The sequence below is a fragment of the Rhamphochromis sp. 'chilingali' genome (assembly GCF_963969265.1).
Source record: "Rhamphochromis sp. 'chilingali' genome assembly, chromosome: 8".
Lineage (NCBI taxonomy): Eukaryota > Metazoa > Chordata > Actinopteri > Cichliformes > Cichlidae > Rhamphochromis > Rhamphochromis sp. 'chilingali'.
Window position 1 is genome coordinate 32,114,743 of NC_137935.1, and position 19,458 is coordinate 32,134,200.

Here is a 19,458-nt window from a genome sequence, read left to right on the forward strand (position 1 = left end):
TACACCTAAGTTGATTTGGGGCATGGGGGACATGAGAAGATCTGGTTTTATTGTAAACTTGTGTGATCATGAATTGATTTGTGGGTTTAAAAATACTCGGGTGGATGCAATAACATTAACATCTGTACAATGTCACAGGAACCAGTGCAACCCCCTGCAATAAATTTTACCTTTTCAAAGCTGATCATTTTCACTTCTGTTAAGTCTTTCATAGAGGAGTTGGTTACACTGTGGTTATGTATGCTACATGGACAAAGTATAGGACCACATGCACAACACACCTACAGGAGCTGCTCAGAAACCACTGCCATGACGCTCCTGCTTACGTTAAAGCCAGGGGGGGTCTGCAGATGTTGGGTCTTGGTGACTTTTACACACCATCACCTCACCTCGGCAACACCGCTTTGTATACTTCATACCTGAGTTGCTGTGATTCCTAAATCGTTACCGTGGCACTCTTGAATTAAGTGAGATTTTTAGAACGACTCTTTCTGTCGCGAATGTTTGTGGCTTAACTTTGTACGCCGGTACCAATGAGACCAATCAATGCTAATATTGTTTCTTTATTATGTGTTCTGCTATAACAATGTATCACACCTCAGTGTAATGGATCTCCTAAACTTCATCCTGATGACAGCATCCTTCCAGGGCCTTGAGGTTTCTCTCTCTCCACTGCTGCCCTTGTCACACAGGAAAATATCGCTTTAGCCCTGCAGCCTCAGTCTACCCCATATGGTGTAGATTGTTTTTTGGAGCATCTACCTGCATAAATCTGCATAAGAATGAATGCTGTTTTCCCCAAAAAGGCTGTTATTTTTCAACATTTTCCAACTTCTCGCAGGCTCTGCAGGCATTTCATTATAGCAAATGAATGAACTTAGATTAATTAGAAGGAAACAGATTTTACAGGAGAGCTCAGAAACACTATATTTACACCAAATACACCACACAGAGTAACCTAGGTAACGTGGTAAGATACAGTCTGCCTCATGTGCCTAATTTTGTCATGCTTCAAAATATTAAAAAATCTTGTTGAGAAACTTTAAAAAAAGTGCACACATTATATAAACATGAAATATATGGTCTTGCCCTGTTTCTGTCACTACTACAGTGATGGGTGTTTTCTAACAGTTTTTTCCTGGCTCTGTATGATGTCAGAGAAAGGAGCTTATTAGGGTCACATCAGGCACACAGCGTTGGCTGTGAACATCGAAGGTCCACCTTCATATTGCTTAAGCCTCCTGTTTACACGAAGAAGTCAATGACAAGAAAGGTGGGTTTAAAGGAAGAGGAGGAGCCAAAGCAGATCATAGACCAGGGATGTCAAACTCATTTTACAGTATAGGCCACATTCAGTCTCGGTGTAAAGAAGTGTAATGGCATATTTAATCCCTGGAATATCTTAATATATAATTGCCCAGACTGTCCTGTAATAATAAAACAAATTTCTATAGTAGTTAACTACATTGGTGTAGTGTGAATGGTCCTGGGGGACCTCTTCACTAAGAGGCAAAGATGTAAAACCTATGAAAAGTGTAAGTCTTATGTTTCAGCTTAGGGCGTAATATCTGACACCCCTGCCATAGACAGTACACAAGGTGACTGTAGCTACCATGTTATGATCATAGATAATTCTACATTTTTAAATAATGTATGACAAAGACAACAAAACAAGCGACTGAGCCCATAAACTCACCAATAAAGTGTTCACAGAGGTCAAGTCAGAACGCTGTTTTACCACACACCTCTACAGGACTGAAAGTCTTTTTGCAACCACAGCTGTTGCTATCGAGTGGCCTTCAGATGGGATGCAGGTTTAAGTCACTTCCACACCTTCATGTTTTTGAGCCGGAAGCTACCTCTATGCTTCATAATGCTGTATAAATATACTTAACACATTTAACTCAAGCCTGAAAAATTGTCTCTTAATGCCCCCGCATTTTTGTCAAGTGTATGTTGTTGTCATGTACTGTCATACAGGTAAATCGCAAAGGCACGTAAATATGCAATATAATGAAAGTTAATTTACTATATGGGTGCATATTAAAGTGAAAGAAATCATTCATACCAATTTGTCATTAAGTATATGAATTTGCCCAAAGCATGACCAGGTTAAATAATACTTAAACATTTGCATACGGTTGTAAGATTAATAAAGATTCATGGAAACCTTTTTTAGAGTCTGAGAATAAAATATGGAACTGGAAATTATCATTATAGGTCTATTTTTAAGGTGGCCTCATGTCAGTGCACATTAAATTACCCCAATGTATTGCCAGATATAGTTTGTTATGATGTAAACTGAATGAAATTCTGCTACCGTGCTTTCAAGGCTTTACTTTGCACACTGGTATTTTCAGGTGAATACTAACACAAGCTAACGTGTGCAGTTTATTTTTAGCCTTGTAGATGTGTTAACATGCAAGCATTCAATAAGAACAAAATACTTTTGCATGACCCATTTCAGACCCGATGACAGCAGTAGATAAACATCAAGGATCTCCCAAAGTCGCTTTTATTTATGATTGCATGCATTGATCTGAAAGTATCAGAATGTGCATAATCTCTGGTTCTGTAGTTTTTTACAAACTAAGCAACATCGACAATGGGGAGGAAGTTTTAACCTGTTTTAAACTGATGGTTACAGTGTCATGGTGTTGGCAGGATATGATTTAAGCTGCAGGTGTGACAATGCTGCTTCTAAAACTAAAACTAGAAGTCTGCTTGCCACGGAAATGGTGACCAAACAGCAACACCTCAGTCTGTGGTTTCTTCGTAAGGCTGAGATGAGGTACCATGACAGAAAATAGCCTCAGACATGTTCAGCCCAGTCTTTACTTCCAATACTTCTATTTTTCTAAATAAAGTTGCAAGAAAAAGTGCAACTGATTTTGAATTACCAGTATTTATACACTGGTTATTTAAAATGCAATTAGCCGTAAGGTGCAAATATGGACAAAGTGACTAAATTAATCCATTCAGATCTTGAACATGTTATATAATCACTCACGTAACAGGCTGGCAAAAGTGAGTAAACTACACTAGGTTTGCTTACTTGCACCTCCTTTAGCAGCAAAACCTCCATCGGATGTGTCTTGTAGATGCTTATGTGACCCACAAAGAGGTGAAGAGGAAATATTAACCACAAATGTATACTCAATCATTCAGGTAAGGAAATCCCAAAAGATTCTGTTGATCTGGACGTACCAAATGAACAAAATCAACGTTTTGGAATTTAATTTAATTGATAATGGTTTATAAAATACTGTGGGGTTAGTGTGTGTGGCGAGTGAACTATTTTCAGTGTCTAAAGTAGGGCACGCCAGACAAACTTTGAGAACCGCTGGGCTGAGGTCAGGTCTGTGCTGGAAATGCCAAAACACTTTTTTTCTTTATCAGCCATACTGTGGTTGGTCCACTTTTCATGCTTTGGGTTATTGTCACCAAAACTCTCCACAGCTTCATACTTTGTTCACATTCTTCTGAAGAATTCTTAATGCAATTAAAATTCATTGTTGCCTCGATGAATGCACGATTTCCATCAACCTGGGGCAACAAAGCAGCCACAAACCATGATGCTCCCTCCACCGTGCTTCACAGCTAGAGTGAGGTTTTCATGTTGGTGTGCTGTGCTATCTTCCTCTGAACACAGCGTTCCTTATCGCTCGTCTACCCACAGAACAGCGTCCCGTAGCTGCGGTGGAACATTCAGACACGTCGGTAATTTTTGTACAGCATTTTATCCTTCACCTGATATTTGCAGGTGTATTGCTTTTACCATTGGATTGTTTTAGGGTAGCTTGTTGCGCTCTTGTTGTGATCACTGTGAAGAACTAGTGGAGAGGAGCTCTGCCAGAGAGGAAATACAGAGTTAACAGCAGTTCAGAAGAGGCATAGTATTGACAGAGAATTTGTAAAATGTAAATGTAGCTACAACACTTGTACTGTACATGAATGGAGTCATGGAGGGCGTCTGTGGGTGGCAGGTGGCAAGCCAAAAGCTAGCAACAGGCAGAGGGTGGGCAGGCTGGTGATCAGGTGAGTCCTCCTTCTTCTTCACACGTTACAGAGAGTGGGTGATGAGCTGGAGGTTTCCACAGGCAGCTGACAAGTGTGTTTCCAAGGAGGCAAGATTTCCAAGAGAGCTGGGAGCAGGGAGAGAGACAGGATTACTACAGACAGATGATCATAAACAACAATAATAGTTACAAAAGTGACCTAAAGTTCACCATATTGGCAATGACGACCTGGCAAAGAATTGGCGCAGATATAATAATGATTAATAATCTTAAACAGGTAGGAAGGAGGAAACCAGGTGAAACTTCATCCAGGGGTGGATCCAGAGGGATCAGCCAGCCCAGGAACTCCAAGAAAATCAGGCTTTAAAGGCCGCACTCTGACAAGAAGTAGAGTAGCTTTAAATTCATTTGTGTACATTTTTCTTATTGTATATTTGTTATAATCTGGTCTTTAAACCCCCCCCCCAAAAAACCGTTTATATCACTAATCAATCTTTCAGACTTTTTCAATAATTTCACTGTGCATGCTTTTATTTATTTATCCATTTACTCTTCCCACACTCAGCATTTCTCACCAGTTGTTGGAACTGAATCTCAATGACTTTGTCCATCCTCCGCTGTGAGCGAGTTCTCACACATGAAAAGTAAAACCATCCGTGTGATCTTACTTTAATCAGATGATGTTTGTCTATAATTGTCACAGAGATGAAGACATGGTGAAGCATTCTCAGACCATTGGCTGTTCTTAGCTTTGATGGTTTTACAGTTCAGAATCAGATCAGAAGAAAGGTGCTGCAGAGAGAGTAAGAAAATAGGCACATAGCTCTTTAGAGAACATGCAGTGTTTTCTCTCTCTCCACGCTGTAGTCAGAGCTGGGTTAACCACAGGCAGACTTGGAGGGGGGAGGGAAGGGTGAAGAAGGTGTCGTGAACATTCACATGAAAATTGAAACTACATTAAATGCCAGCGTGAGCAGGAGGCAGAAGCAGGCGAGCATGAGAGCCGTACATCAAATACCTGAATTTGAGAAACTTAAGAAAATTTTGCCGCGAAACCTTTTGACGACGTGTTAGTGAGAAAGATGACAGCTTCCTATTTCAGTTATTCTGAACTCTTAAGCAACACTTTGCACTGCGCAGAAAGAAAGAGTTCAAGAGTGGGAAGATTGCAATATGTGTAGAAACTGCTAACAGTGTAAAGGAGGGAAGATACGCCAACTAACCGAGCCAGCCTGACACATGTGAGTATCAGCTATTTCTATACCACTAATGTGCTTGTGTTTAATTCTCTGTCTAACATTGTCTTGAGTTTGATGTCTAGTTATTAAAAATGATTGTCCCAGAAGCCAAATCTTAGAGGAAACTTTCTTAGTTTTGTATACTTTTTTTTGCTGAATTATGCACTGTTAACTACCCAGATTGTCTTTTTTACTGAATGGACCTTCTGTTTTATCTACAGCTGATGTCCATAGATGTAGACAAAAATATGTCAATGTGTTTGTGTCCAGGGCTGTTCACAGTTCAGTTAATGGGACAACAGCCATCCCATGGAGGAGCAGCAGGAGGAAACTGTCACTGCTGGATCAGCTGAAAGGCTGCCAGGAGGCCTGGTGCCCTGGGGGAGCCTGGGACAGAGAGGGGGCTCACGCTGCTATCTGTGGGACACCTGCTGGGGTAGGAGCAGACATCACTGAATGACTCTCGCTGTTATTATGTGACATCAAGCGTCCAGTGTGTGTCAAATGAAGTCCAGATGATTGATCAAACCATTCAAGGATCTCCCTGTAAAGCTTCCCACTAACACTAAATAATGACTCTGTTTCCTCACATGTCCTTGATCTTAGTCATTGCCTGCTACTCAGTTTTTTTTCTTTCCCCTTGTCCTATTTGGCAGTGTGGCGATCAGAATCGTTGTCCGACGGCCAAAAAACGCCCAACAGATTCACTTTCCCAATTGGACCATTACGGCATTTGCTATAACAGCCCACTTGATAGTCATATTTTATTAGAATTTGACCAGTTTAATCAACTGCTACTCAGTCGATTCAATTTTGACAACTCTTATGCAATAAAACAACTTTACATTTAATGACTTACTTACTTTGCATTTACTTTTAGACTATTTTTAAAAAAAGAAATCTTAGTTCTTTATTTTTTTCTCAGTTTCCCGCCAGTGTCTCCCACTTCCCAGTGTGTCCTCTCTTCTGCTTCCTCTCCCAGTTTCGCTGCTTTTTGCGTTCCCAAGCTCGAAGTCGCGGGCATCATTTAAATTTTCTCTAGCAACCAAGTGTTTTTTGTGGGTCTGAATGTTGACATGCACTCGTCACTTAAATGTAGTTCCTTCTTTTTTTTCTATTTGAGGTCTGATAACACAACGAACTGTTTTAAATGCAGAAGTAGTGCTGAATAAAAGCGAGTTCATGTCAGGGAAATGACATTTCATGGTGGGTTTGGCTGCTGCACTCGCAGGGAATGTAAGTAACAAAGTAACAACGTATGATGCTTTACGTATTCATTGTTCTCGGTTATTATAAAGCGTGACATGGAGACAATTACACTGAAATGCAAAACTCTGACTGGCAGCAACAAGTCGTTGAACCGTGACAAATGTGCTATGGAGGAGGAGTGTGCTTTTTTTGTTTTGTATTAAGTGTTAAGAGACAAGTTTACTGGCATAATGTGATAAGCAGAATGCTGTGGAGGTTGTAGTCGACTTTTGTTCAATCAGATGTTGGAAGGGAGGGTTGATTGACTCATTTCTTCTTGTTTTTATGAATGGCAAACAGTAAGATGGCTGTTATGAATCAGTGGAAGATATATTTTTCCTAATTGCCGCCGTTTTTGCTGTCTTTCGGTGTGTTTCTGTGCTCAGAGTTTGGTGACTTCAAGTAAGCTTGTCAGTCTTTATTTTTGTACACACAGAGCCTGAAAACCACTTCCTCTGTACATGTTTGTAAATGTGTGCTGGTCTAAAGAGCACCTTTGAATTTGGCTGTGATGATGTAACTACTTGACAGAGCCGTTGCCTGGGATTACATGCGTTTTGCTTTACTCAAGTTAATTGTGTCTCAACTGGCCGTTTTATTGTCTTTGCTTCCAAAAAAGGTGTCGTGATCGATGCAAGTCTCTGTGCAGACAAAGCAAAGCTCTGTGTATAAAAGGAGACATGAAGAAGTGAAAGGGCCTCTTGAGATATTCACACCAGAAACAGAAACACTTCACATTTTTTTCTAAAGTGGACAAATACCAGGAACAAGATTAGTCTTTTACCATCACTGACGAGGCTAGAGTCAGCAGTACAACGTTTTAGCCTCATCACTGACTGTAACTGATCCTGTTTCTTGTACATTTTTATGCCATCTAAGTTAAAATACATGAATCACGTTAGCCCGCTCGAGTTACAGCAGTGCCTGATTCAATGAGGCCTTTACAAAAGCTAGTCACAAGGCACGTTTAAAGACAGAATGAGTTTGATATGATCTGAGAGTAAGAACCTAAAAATAAATGCCCTAACTGCAAGACCCTATTCACAGTAATGCGAAAAAGAAAGTGCAGCCACTTTCACTGCTAAGGTTTTGCATGTCAGCACATATAAAGATCATCTGCTCTTTAGAAGGTCTTCAAATTATTCAAATGCAACCTCACATGAACGACAACAAATGTCATACTGTCATTGTTTATCAGCTCTATAACATCAAGTAGAAAGTACATCCTCTGATTCATTAGCTTGTAAACCCACCTTTAGCAGAAGTATTTCTTCAAACTAATAAAGTCACACAGAGAGTGGGCAGTTTGACTGGGCCATTCCGATGCCTTCATTTTCTTCTTTTTCAGCCATTCTGTCATAGATTCACTGCTGTGTTTGGGATCATTGTCCTGTTGCATGACCCACTCTGGGTCAAGCGTTAGTTGTCAGACAGATGGCCTCACATTTGACTCTAAAATGCTTGCAGAGGAGTTCAGTAATGCAAAGTATCCAGTTCTCAAGCCCGAATCATCACCCTTCCTCCAGCGTGCCTGACAGCTGGTATGAGGTTTCTGTACTAAAAAAGCTGTGTTTGGTTTTTGCCAAACGTGGCGATGTGCATTACGGCCAATCACCTTCACTTTGGTCTCATCTGTCCAGAGAACATTGTTCCAGAAGTCTTGTGGTTTGTTCACATCCAACTTTGCAAAATTAAGCTCTGGTTTCTCCTGGCAACTGTTCCATACAAGCCATTCAGTCCTTTTATAATCGTACTGTATCATTTAGTGCTAACTGAGGTGTCGGTATTAGATGTAGCTCTTGGGTTTTCTGCAGTTTCTCTGAGCATTGCACGGTCTTCAGGTGAATTTAATAGGATGCCACACCGGAGAAGACTGTCATAAATGATCTCTACTTGTTAATAATCCCTATTACTGTATAATAACCCTGTACTTCTACAGTAATAAATTACCCTGAACTTACAGTCTATTTCTGCACGACATATTTCTTTGCTGCAGGTATCCCTGAGTGCCAGTTTAAGGAGTCAGCACATGGTTGAAAGCTGGGCAGGAAACTACACACGTAAAACTCTTTTAGTTATCGTTATGATTATGGTTGTTCGGAAGATGGTGGCATTTTGTGTTAGCATTTGTGTTTATTTACTTTAGTCCACTCTTGTACTGGTTTATAGTTTTTCCACCATGAGTTAAGACAGTTTAGTCGGCTCTGATGGCTAAAACAGAAGCTAGAAAAGAAACAACATCTTTGGGGTCGTGGTGTGTGCTGCTGTATCACACATGTGGTGTGAACTGTGAGTGAATAAAATGCACAGTAGAGAGCTCTCTCTTCTTGTCAGACTCAAGGGCTGCATGAAATATGAACGAGTCCTGCCACCGGCCTGTGGGCCACTCTTTGAAACCCTCGGTTTTCAAGGTTTTCTTGTATAGGATTTGATTGGTTTTAATGAAGATGGATTTGCGCACTAACAGTGTTGTGGGGCTCAGTTTCAGGTTTTAGTTTTGATGCATGCGCAAAATAAAACATGAAGAATAGAACATGGTTAAAGAAAATCATGTGATGTGAGCGGTCCTAAGCCACACTGGTTCGTCACTCAGAGTTAACCATCATCTACAGATTCATATCAGCATCTCTGAGTGGGCAAACAAACACTTATCAGCACTTAATGCATGAGCCCTTAGACATTTGCAGTGTGCATGACGCTCTGTCACGTCGAGATCAAATCAATTGACTCTTGTCACAGAAATTCTGACACATTTCTTTGTAAACCACACGCTAAAATAGTTTTTTTTCTCTCTGTGTCCATCCATCACTCAGTTGTTCTCTTACTGCTGCCTGCTTACCATCTGGCCACGCCTTGTAGCCTGCCAGCGTGAACATTTAACCCTCTCGAGGCAGGCGTTGCCGATTTGCAACAGTTAAAAACTAACAACCTGATTACCCCACATACATATTTTATGAGTTTTTTTTACTCAGAAGTACCACTGCAGGACTTGGTTGTGCATTAGCAACAAAAAGTTTAATTTGAGCCTGAGAGGGTTAAAAGTAAACGTTCTCCTGCTTAACAGGTTTCTGTGACAGTTGAAATCTTTAAATGAGTCACACGTGTGTTTCCCTGCAGAGTTTCCTGGTTGTGCGGGACTCTGTGACGTCTCAGCCAAGCCTGCTGTGTGTGTCTGCCGGAGCGCAGAATGAGGAAGTCTTTGATTATAATATCAAATGCACAGGAGCAGGTAGGATCCCGCCACATGCAAACATCTGTGCGTGTGTGTGTGCGCTCGGGCGTGCATGTATGTGCTTGTGCTTGTGTGTGTGTCTGTGTGACCAAGCTACCAATTTCCCTGCGTCATTTTTAGTGGTTTATGAGTCAGTACTTCTGTCAAACATGTCAAACTGAACCGATAAATAGAAAATAACCTAGTAACGTCATGGTTGCACTTTCTCTTCTCAGGTTTGTGTACCTGCAGACATGGCAGTTATTGTAGATTGATGCAGATTAAAACATAAAACTCTGGTCCTATTCTATTTATTTACCAAACTTTTCCACTTACTGATCTACATGATGTATCTAAAAGATAAAAAAAAATCAAACACTAAAGGGTCATCTGACTCCTCTAGCCTGCAACACCCTCTTCAGGCTTTATAAACCACACACTGCCAGGAAATAATCAAGCTGTAAAGCTACTGTGGAAATATGTGAAACCCTAACGCTGGCTTATCTTAAGTTCCCTTTTAGTTTTTTTCTGGTATAAACTTTGGTGCATTTCCAGGAAAGTATTTTTCACCAGAGCATTTCAGAATGAGACTAAAGCTGCCCACTCTTTCTGTTTCTCTCTGACAGTTTTCCAACTGTCTGAGTCTCATCTGTCTTTCTCTGACTTGACTCAGCTGGTGCTCTTCTACTCTCTGACCAGGTAAGAATCTCCTGTCTCAGCTACATAAAAAACTCTCCATGCTTGGTTATTGGTGGAACTGTGGACATTGTGAAAGACTGTTCGAACCTGTGTTTAACCAAATCCTGTCTGTTTATCTCTTGGATCTCTCTCCCTCTGTGTTTCAGGGATGTGCTGGATGTTTGTCTCCACATTCCTCGCTGGATCTACAGTGTAACAGACACAAAAAAAGAGCGTCTTTCACAGCTTGAACCTAGTGCGTCCGGGCCTTCCTGAGCTTTTGCCTTTCATAATCTTCAACAAAACAATACAAAACTGTGTTGAGGAGCCTTGTCAGCTAATTTCACTGATATCTCTGTTGCAGAAACTTGGCTTTCCACACCGCCTGATCAACAGACTGATCAAATGTCCCAAAGGGAACCAAGCAGCATGATGTGCTCCATACAGGTATGTTGCTTATCTACGTGTGTGTAGATTTTTGTGAGGGAGGGGGAGGGACTTAAGGGGAAATGGTGTCTTTACTTCCTTCAGTGGGTAAATCAATAGCCTGGTAATTGTCTCAGAAACAGAACATTCATCATGCAACCAGAAGCACCACTCCAAAATAATGTTCAGGTGCCCACAAGAATATTTAAATTAAGAATAATTTAACTTTCTAAAGTGGTTATATGTGTCTATTATGTAACCAATGTTGCGTTCTATCCTGTTAACACTGTATGTATGTGTTTTTTTTCACTAGCTGACGTCCACAAACGGGGCCCTGTGTATCATCAATCCCCTCTACCTCCGTGAACACGGAGACGAGTGGCTGACCCACAGGCCAGCTGCCGCACAGCCGTCAAATTTCAGACGCCTCAGCACCACCCGGCAATGGGCAGGCGCAGGGTTACAAAGTAAACGAGCCATCTCTTTGGAGCAAGAAACCCCTGCTCCCAATACAGAGAGCTCAGGTCAGTGCACCAACTTCAGATTTCACCCAATATAAAAAAAAGCTTCCTCAGTTCTGAACAGCAATGTTAGACAGTGTAGTTTCATTTCCCCTCACAGTTTTGGAAAACAATGCTTCTATCTATCCAGATCAGGAGATGCTTTGAACTTAAAGTTCCTCTCCTTGCACTGTTTAAACCCCTAAAAACCTTTTCTTCCCTTTATAAAAAATAAGCCTACCAATAAACTCGTAACTGTGTTTTCCATACATTTTGTACATGCAGTCCTGGTCAGTTCTGCTGAAGTGTGTGAGAGGCAAAAACACAGGAGTTTCTAAATCAGGAAGTCCTGGGCCACAGAGAGTATGCTGTTCCTGCAGGTCAGGGGGAGAAAAAAATCCACTGTGTCTGGTGCAAACAGGAAGTGGCTTTGTGCGAGCTTTTAAAACTAAATGGAAATATCACCACAAAAAGCATTCATGTGGGTTAGCACTTATTAAAATACTTTAATCATTGTCAGCTGTTCTGTCGTCTTGCTCCACACTTGCACATGGCTTGACCACACTGTTAATTGCTAGCTCTGACAAGTTAGCCCTGCGTAGCAAGTGGACAAAACTAATTCCTATGGTTGTTTTTGAGACTGTCAGAGGTACATCATATTTCAGAAATAGTTAAAATGCCAGTCCTGTCTTTCTGTTTATGTCACTTGTGATATCAGTAAGTGGGATCAGTTAAATTCATTGCAAAAAACTGTGATGTTATTCAGGTTTAATCAGAGCCTGTTCCGCTGATTCTGCACCAACTGAGCAAACACCAGCAGGGGTGGTCCTCCGGCGGCCCAGTCGGGATTTAGTAATCGCCCAGCCTCAGAGGGTGAGCACGGGGAGCCTACCTTCATCCACTTCCTCCACCCCCAGAAATGGAACACCTGAGTTGCAGCGCCACAGCAGCCCCGTGCCTCAGTCTCCTCACAGGGTGTCCTGGATTGAGGATGGCGTCTGGCTGCCTCCACCCAGGCCTTCTTCCTTGCTCCAGCCTCCATCACTCGAGCTTGACTCGCTTTCAATCAGCAGCATAGAGGAAGAGATGGAGCCCCAGATGCTAAGCTCGTCACATCACCACGCTTCAGCACACCGTTTGGCTGATAAGGTCCTACATCGCCTTTCTGCCGTGGGCCAGGCGCTGGGTGGGCTGGTAAGCCAGAGAAAAAGACTGTCCAATCGTGTGCAAGAGCTGAGTGAGAAGAAAGGTGCTGCATTTGCAGAGGCTGTGAAGGGATTTGTGGAGATGACATCGAAGAGAGGGACTGATTCTAGCGGTGTCACAGGGTCGGAGTTCTTACAGGAAGTGAGATTATCACTCACATCACTGAGGGAGACACTGCTGGAATATGCAGAAATCCAGATGTTACTGGAAAGCATAACTGACTTAAACGACTCAGAGATTGGTGAGTGGGCTGTGACATAACACAGAAATGATTTTAGGTTTTTGTTGTCAGCATAAATGACAGAATATATATTTTGCATTCTTAAAACCTTGTGGTTGAACGCTTAGTGCTCCAATAATTATCCCTCTGCTATCTTTTGATCCTGGTGTAGACACCCTGGTGGAGCTCTCCATCCACAAAGTGGCTCTGAAGCCTGTCTCCAGCCACCTCTACTCCTGCATAGAAACCTCCCGAACCAATGATGGCACCTTTGAGCGTCTCCAGAGCAACCTGCGCTTGCTGGAAAAGAACGAGGTGACTGAACTAGGAGGTTCAGCAGGAGTTGGAGTTCCTGACTCCGTCACGCTTGATCGTATCCAGCAGAAATGGAATAATATGCACGATGTCTACTCTCCAAACAAGAAAGTGGAGATCATGCTCAAAGTCTGCAAGAGCATCTATCACAGCATGAGTGCCAATGCTAGCTCAGGTAGCCTGGCAGTGTTTCGTAAATACCACTCTTCTACTTTGAGTCGCTTGGTTGCTATATCCACTTAAAGTCATGTTCTCCTCACAGCAGGTAAAGTGTATGGAGCAGATGATTTCCTGCCCTGCCTGACGTGGGTGCTGCTCCGTAGCAACCTGGTCACCTTGCAGGTAGACACAGATTACATGATGGAACTGCTGGATCCCACACAGCTACAAGGAGAGGGTAAGCCAGTTATAATTCAAGGACAATGTAGAGGAAGTGTGATGCTCCATTTGAGTAAATCATGTTTGAAACTAAATAGAAGTTTTTCTGACTTTACTCAGAAACTTAGTAAGTGACTTGCTAACACACTCTGACAGTAATGCCTATGTTTGCCTGGTCAACAACTATCTGGAAATCATCAGATGTGAGAGGAAAGTGTGTATTCCCCGACTGGTTGTGAGTGGATGCTGGAAGTTGCTAGGATGAATTGGTCAAAGGGATTGCTTTGGTGGCTAGCAGATTGCTGCAGTCACCAGTAGTTTACATGTGTGTTTACTCCTCGATAAATGTAAATAAACTGTGCAAAGTAAGAAACTGGGCTAAAATGTGTTTACTCAGGGAGTGAACAGCAAATGTTTGCACACAGGTCCGCATTTTTCATGGAACTCTAACAATCTGCTAGTAATGGCTTTGCACATTTTTCCCTAATGATGGCTGCTCACTGGTCTCCAGGCCCACGTGACTAAGGGCTTATTCTTTTAAGTGAAGCCTTTTTTATAGTCCTGCAAATGTGTTCATCTGCATACCGGTTTAAATTTTGATGGAGGAGTGGCTCTTGTGTAGTCCTCCAAGATCCTGACTGCACATGATTGGATGTACATGAATTTAAAAAGTATGGCCTTTTAAAGTCTAAAGATGACTATAGACTATAGAGGGCCTTACCCTTATAATTTTATTCTTGCACTACTAATATGGCATTGCATACTTAAAATAATCCTTACGTTTTCTTAATTTTGTCCTTGGTGCAGCCCTTTAGTTTTTCAGCTGTCTGAAAAAAACAGTTTTAGCTCCCCTTTGTTTTAGTGATCTTTCTTTTGATTGGCTGCCCCTCGCACACAGGAAACAGCAAGTGGATGGTGTTTCTGTTCTCGCAGCCTCAGAGCTGTATGCCTGGGATGTCACACAGCGCAAAGAACAAACAAATATGAGCATTTAGTGTACTCCCAAGGGCTAAGCTTTGGGTTTAATCAGTCCCCCTACATGTGTGGAACTTTATGATGACACTTTGTAGTTGTAGTTTTGTAGTTTCCCCCCTGCTTATAGGTTGTCTCACTCAATGTCACCTTTTTCTATATCCCCATATCAACAGGTGGCTACTACCTTACAACTCTATATGCCTCTCTCTACTACATCAGCAGTTTCCGCCCACGACTGGCTGCCCGTCAGCTCAGTGTGGAAGCCCAACAGTCTCTCAATCAGTGGCATCGCAGACGCACACTGCACTGTAACCAGTCGCGTCGCAGCAAGCACAGACGGACTATTCGGAGGCAGGTTTGTCGGGACGGGAGTAAGGATGAAAGCAAAAATGAAAATGCATCTGTTAGTATGGAGGGGTCACAAGAACAGAAAGAACGCAACACAGAGGCTCTGCAGACACTGAGCGAGGAGACAGGGAGGGAACAAGGAGCCAATGACCAATCACAGCCTACTAGTCCAACTTCAGACTCTCAACCTGTGACACAGGAAGAGGAAACAGCAAGCAAACAGGAAGATAGCCAGACTTCTGGTGAAGGAAAAGAGGAGGACCACAGAGCATTATAATGAGATGCACGTCATCAGGAGAAGGTCAAAGACCCTCAAAATGTTCTTACTGGTCAAAGCTATTTCACACCTGTTGAAATTCTTGCAAAGAGGTAAATTAACCTTTTAGCATGTGTCACTAATACCATGGTGTCAGTTAAGGTGAATGTGTGCCTGACTCAGCCTGAGGATTGGGGCTCCTCTTGGGTCTCATTATAAAGCTGGAGGGTCACAAGTTGAGAGGATGAATGAGATACTAAAGTGACATTTCTTAAATTTGAGCTGTTTTCTTCTAAAGTGTAACAAGGGGTGTCACACATGGATACCGCTCTCTTGTCACACTCCAAAAAGATTCAAAGCACTGGTCTAAATGACAACAAGTTCAATGTCATAAGTGAGCTGTAAAGACAACACTTGTTACTAGAGACTTGCTTAATGGGAGCTTATTTGGCCACCATCATCAGTGTAAATGTGTGACATAGATCTAGTAATTGATCACATTGATCAATTAACAGTATATATTAAACATAAGCGATGTATTTGATACAGTTGCTTTATCACATTTCCTAAACCCCCCTGACCAGGAAGCGGTTGCATTTTGTAAGCTGTGCCCTGGGTTGGAATCCTTCATGCTGATTAATTTAAACTTGTATCATTCGACATTTTTAAATGTGGTCATATTAAAGCAGTAGCCTGCCAAAAGAGTGAAGTCATTAAGGTCTAAAAAAGTCTGCTTAGGTTGTACAGTTTATTCTGCTCTTTTTAGCACCGCCTACAACAGACGGCTATTTTCAGGTAAATGCAGTCCCACTTTGTGTTGCTCGTAGAGTTTATTATTATTATTATTATTATTATTATTATTATTATTATTATTATTATTATTATTATTATTATCATTGCAGAAGCTTGCTCCAGGATGAAATGCTAAAATCTACTTGGACTTGTTGCTAACTTTATTAATTTTGTTAATAGCGTTAAATGGTGTTAACAGTAACATTTTGACAATGCTATGGGCATGTCTTTTCCTTTCGTCCTAAAGTGGCAATAAATTAAACTAATCAATAAATAAAACTGAATCATTTGATTTTCTCAATTCTGTCTCAGGCTCTTTTCTAACAGCATTTTGCTGCAAAGGCATGTGCTATGTTGTTTCTGGTCTCCACAGTAATGCACAAACACTTTAAATCCACAGACTCCCCACAAAAAGCAATTACAGTAGCACCATTATCACTTATCTCTACACTACAGTAAAGTTCATCTGCAGTTTGGGCCACTAGAGGGCAGCATTCAACCTTCTCTGTTATGAACAGCTTTTAGCCCCTTGATTGGTGGGTGGCTTTGGAGCTTTCTTGAAGAGGAAGCTGAAACTAAACTAAGTTACATAAGTTAAAATCACTGTGCTACCACTACTAGTACTAGTGATAGTGTGCCTCTTTTGGCACAGTTTAATCTTTAGCAGAAGCAGAAGCTATAGCACCAAACAGGTAAGTAAGGAATAAATCATTGGTCATGAGACAAAGCTGAAAATGACAACTGAAATTACAAGACTGAAAGGAAGGAGTCAAAACCAAATTTGCATATATGTAAGGGAGATGGCATGTCTGTAAAAGTTGCAGTTGAAGTGATAATGAAAAGATACTTGCAAAAGGAGGTACGTTAGGCTAGTCATTGACATTAAATGTGTAAGTCAAGTTAAAGCACCTGTAAAAACAGAGTGACAGGTGACGGTTCAGCACTGGGCATGGGGGGTTGGGGGTAAGCTGTCAGCTAATGCTAACTTGGTTTGTAAGGTGCATCCATAGACAGGATTAATGCATTACACAGAAACTGCTCGTGAGTGCTAAGACGTATACACATAAGATACTAGAACCAAATTTACCAAATTTGCGTCACTGCTGTTAAAGTCAATTCATTTGTTAAACTGTTGCACTGAAAAGTGCAAAGACTTTATTGACTTAAATAAGTTGAGGTGAGCCCAGTCAGGAAGTGGCCACAGGCCTAATATCGCACAATTTAAAGTAAGTAAGTAAGTAAGTTAGAGCCTCTACAGTCTACTTCTAAAATGCAGCTTCTGAAACCCATACAGCTGAAAACACATTAAATCTGCTGTATAAAGTTTGGCATTTCACATGGCAGTTTGTGGTTCACTTTTGGAGCCACCCTCAAGTGGTCATTCAAAAATCTAGTTTTTGGTACATCAGCTATTTTTTAGTCTTCGGGGTTGTCAATTGGTTAAGACTTTAAGAAGTGGCTATTAATAAACTAAAAATTAAGGCTGAAGCATCTCACTTAAAGTAGACTTAGTGGAAAAATAGCACAGTTAAAAATTAAAATAAAAGGAGTCATCGGCTCAGGAGGCCTCGGCTCCTAGGGGTTTCCCATGATTTCTTCTTCGCTCATCTTTTTTTGCTTTCTATGTTTATACACCACTCTGTATTTAATCATTAGTTATTATTAAACTCTGGCTTTTTCTCCCATAGTTTACCTTTCATCCTGTCTTCCTCTGCTCTCTTCTTGTTCCCCTTACCACGAACTGGTTGCGGCTAATGGCTGCACCTCCCTGAGCCCGAGTCTCCTGCAGGTTTGTTCCTGTTAAAAGGAAGTTTTTCTTTCCCACTGTTGCCAAGTGCTTGCTTATAGGGGGTCATGTGATGGTTGTGGTTTCTTTCAGTTATTGTAGGAACTTTACAATATAAAGTGCTTTGAATTGATGCTGTATAAATAAAACTTAATAAAAATGCTAAATCAAAAAAAAAAAGGTGGAAAAGACAGTTGAATTCTTGTAAGAACTGAAGTAGAATTTAAATTCATTATTGTAATTTAATCTACAGTCTGTAGCTATTGTTCTTGTACATTTTCCTATGATTCATGATACATTTATGCTATTACATTGCTATTTTTGTTGTTATAATATAATTAACAGCTTGTAAATTCAAATGTTACCACAATACTTAATAAATGCACATACATTGAGCGTGTACACATGTGAATAGTTATGCAGAGGGCCTCTCATGTAAATGTACACACACAGCTCCATGTACATGCACATATGGAACCCTCTCATTGCTGCATTCTAAATGACCGAGCCAATCAAATTTGCCTAATGAGACATCTGGCATTCTGCCTGCATGTGGATGGCAAGCCCAGAAACAGCTGGGCCTTTACACACACACACACACACACACACACACACACACACACACACACACACACACACACACACACACACACACACACACGCACACACACTTTTTCTTTACACATACTATCAGTATGTGATAGTTGGTGGACAGAGCAAGAAATGCTGCGATACACACTGAATCACATTTGTAGTGATTCTCTATATCACACACACATGCATACATACACGTACACACATGGGCGATATTTTAAGAAGTGCTGAAGATAGAGTTGTGGTCCAAACCATACATGGCCAGTACGTGTCATTCTCCCACACATAGTCCTTTCACATATGTGATATATTATGCATACATGAGTGTGTGTAACTCACTCACCACTGCCATAAATTAGATATATGGCAGTGGCAGAGGTGGTGGTGGTGGTGTGTGTGTGTGTGTGTGTGTGTGTGTGTGTGTGTGTGTGTGTGTGTGTGTGTGTGTGTGTGTGTGTGTGAAATGAAGAGCGTAAGGCAGGGATGTGGGAGGGGGCACAGATGGCTGTGGCCTGAGGCGTTTGAGATACTGCAGCTAAACACGGAAACTGCAACACACACACACACACACACACACACACACACACATGCTCACATATAAAGAAACAAGGACGGGAAAACAAAGTTTGATTTATTAATGTTCCCTCAAATATCTGCATTATATATTACTTCACACAACTACTTAGTAACTCAGTTACTCAGTTAAATATTGTAGTTTTTCTTCACTATATTAACACGATAGTAGTACAGTAAGTTGATTTAATGTGATACATTACATAGACAGGGAGTGCAGACAGTAAATAAAAATAATTCACCGTCTTACCCCAGCTGGTTGCAGCAGATGGCCGCCCCTCCCTGAGTCTGGTTCTGCTGGAGGTTCCTTCCTGTCAAAAGGGGAGTTTTTCCTTCCCACTGTCGCCAAAGTGCTCGCTCATAGGGGGTCATATGATTGTTGGGATTTGCTCTGTCTACCTTGCAGTATAAAGCGCCTTGAGGTGACTGTTGCTGCGATTTGGTGCTGTATAAATAAAATTGAATTGAATTATTAATAACGATATACTTCTTTCCCCCTCCTTTGCTTTTCATAACTCCCACAGTGCACCTTGTAATGTCTCACTTTGACCAAAGCAATCCCGTTGAACAGCAGAGCATCTTTACTGCCGTGCTCTTCCTTGTCCTCACATGTCTCTTGTCCCTCTATGATGCGCGTGAGGGTCCTTTGTCTTTACTGCAGCCTCTGACTAACCATCACCGTACAACAGCTTTCC

At 41.4% G+C, this 19,458-nt stretch overlaps 1 protein-coding gene and 1 long non-coding RNA gene across 4 annotated transcripts; one reads left to right on the plus strand and one right to left on the minus strand.

Annotated features, from left to right (window-relative positions):
* Nucleotides 1-1,360: 1,360 nt before the first annotated feature.
* Nucleotides 1,361-19,458, minus strand: LOC308401652. Of its 2 annotated transcripts, XR_013972586.1 has the most exons (4): nucleotides 19,308-19,458; nucleotides 19,014-19,208; nucleotides 3,951-4,145; nucleotides 1,361-3,849 (listed from the first exon to the last, which is right to left on the minus strand). It is a non-coding gene; the product is annotated as an uncharacterized lncRNA (long non-coding RNA). The 2 variants fall into 2 exon arrangements; XR_013972587.1 differs by having other exon boundaries at nucleotides 19,014-19,458.
* Nucleotides 4,725-16,037, plus strand: rinl (Ras and Rab interactor-like). 2 transcript variants are annotated; one of them, XM_080889964.1, is made up of 11 exons: nucleotides 4,725-5,260; nucleotides 5,528-5,693; nucleotides 9,623-9,734; nucleotides 10,343-10,415; nucleotides 10,562-10,650; nucleotides 10,759-10,841; nucleotides 11,134-11,344; nucleotides 12,087-12,767; nucleotides 12,919-13,236; nucleotides 13,324-13,458; nucleotides 14,588-16,037. In XM_080889964.1, coding segments are annotated over exons 1-11 (2,322 nt in total). In that variant the 5' UTR covers nucleotides 4,725-5,258; the 3' UTR covers nucleotides 15,040-16,037. The 2 variants fall into 2 exon arrangements, with proteins under 2 accessions (XP_080746090.1, XP_080746091.1); XM_080889965.1 differs by lacking the exons at nucleotides 4,725-5,260; nucleotides 5,528-5,693 and adding an exon at nucleotides 5,728-6,493.

Excerpts from the sequence above, each read along its gene's own strand:
- rinl (XM_080889964.1), top strand. Across the intron at positions 10,416-10,561 it reads CTCTTCTACTCTCTGACCAG|GGATGTGCTGGATGTTTGTC; the intron begins GTAAGAATCTCC and ends TCTGTGTTTCAG. Across the intron at positions 10,842-11,133 it reads GCATGATGTGCTCCATACAG|CTGACGTCCACAAACGGGGC; the intron begins GTATGTTGCTTA and ends TTTTTTCACTAG.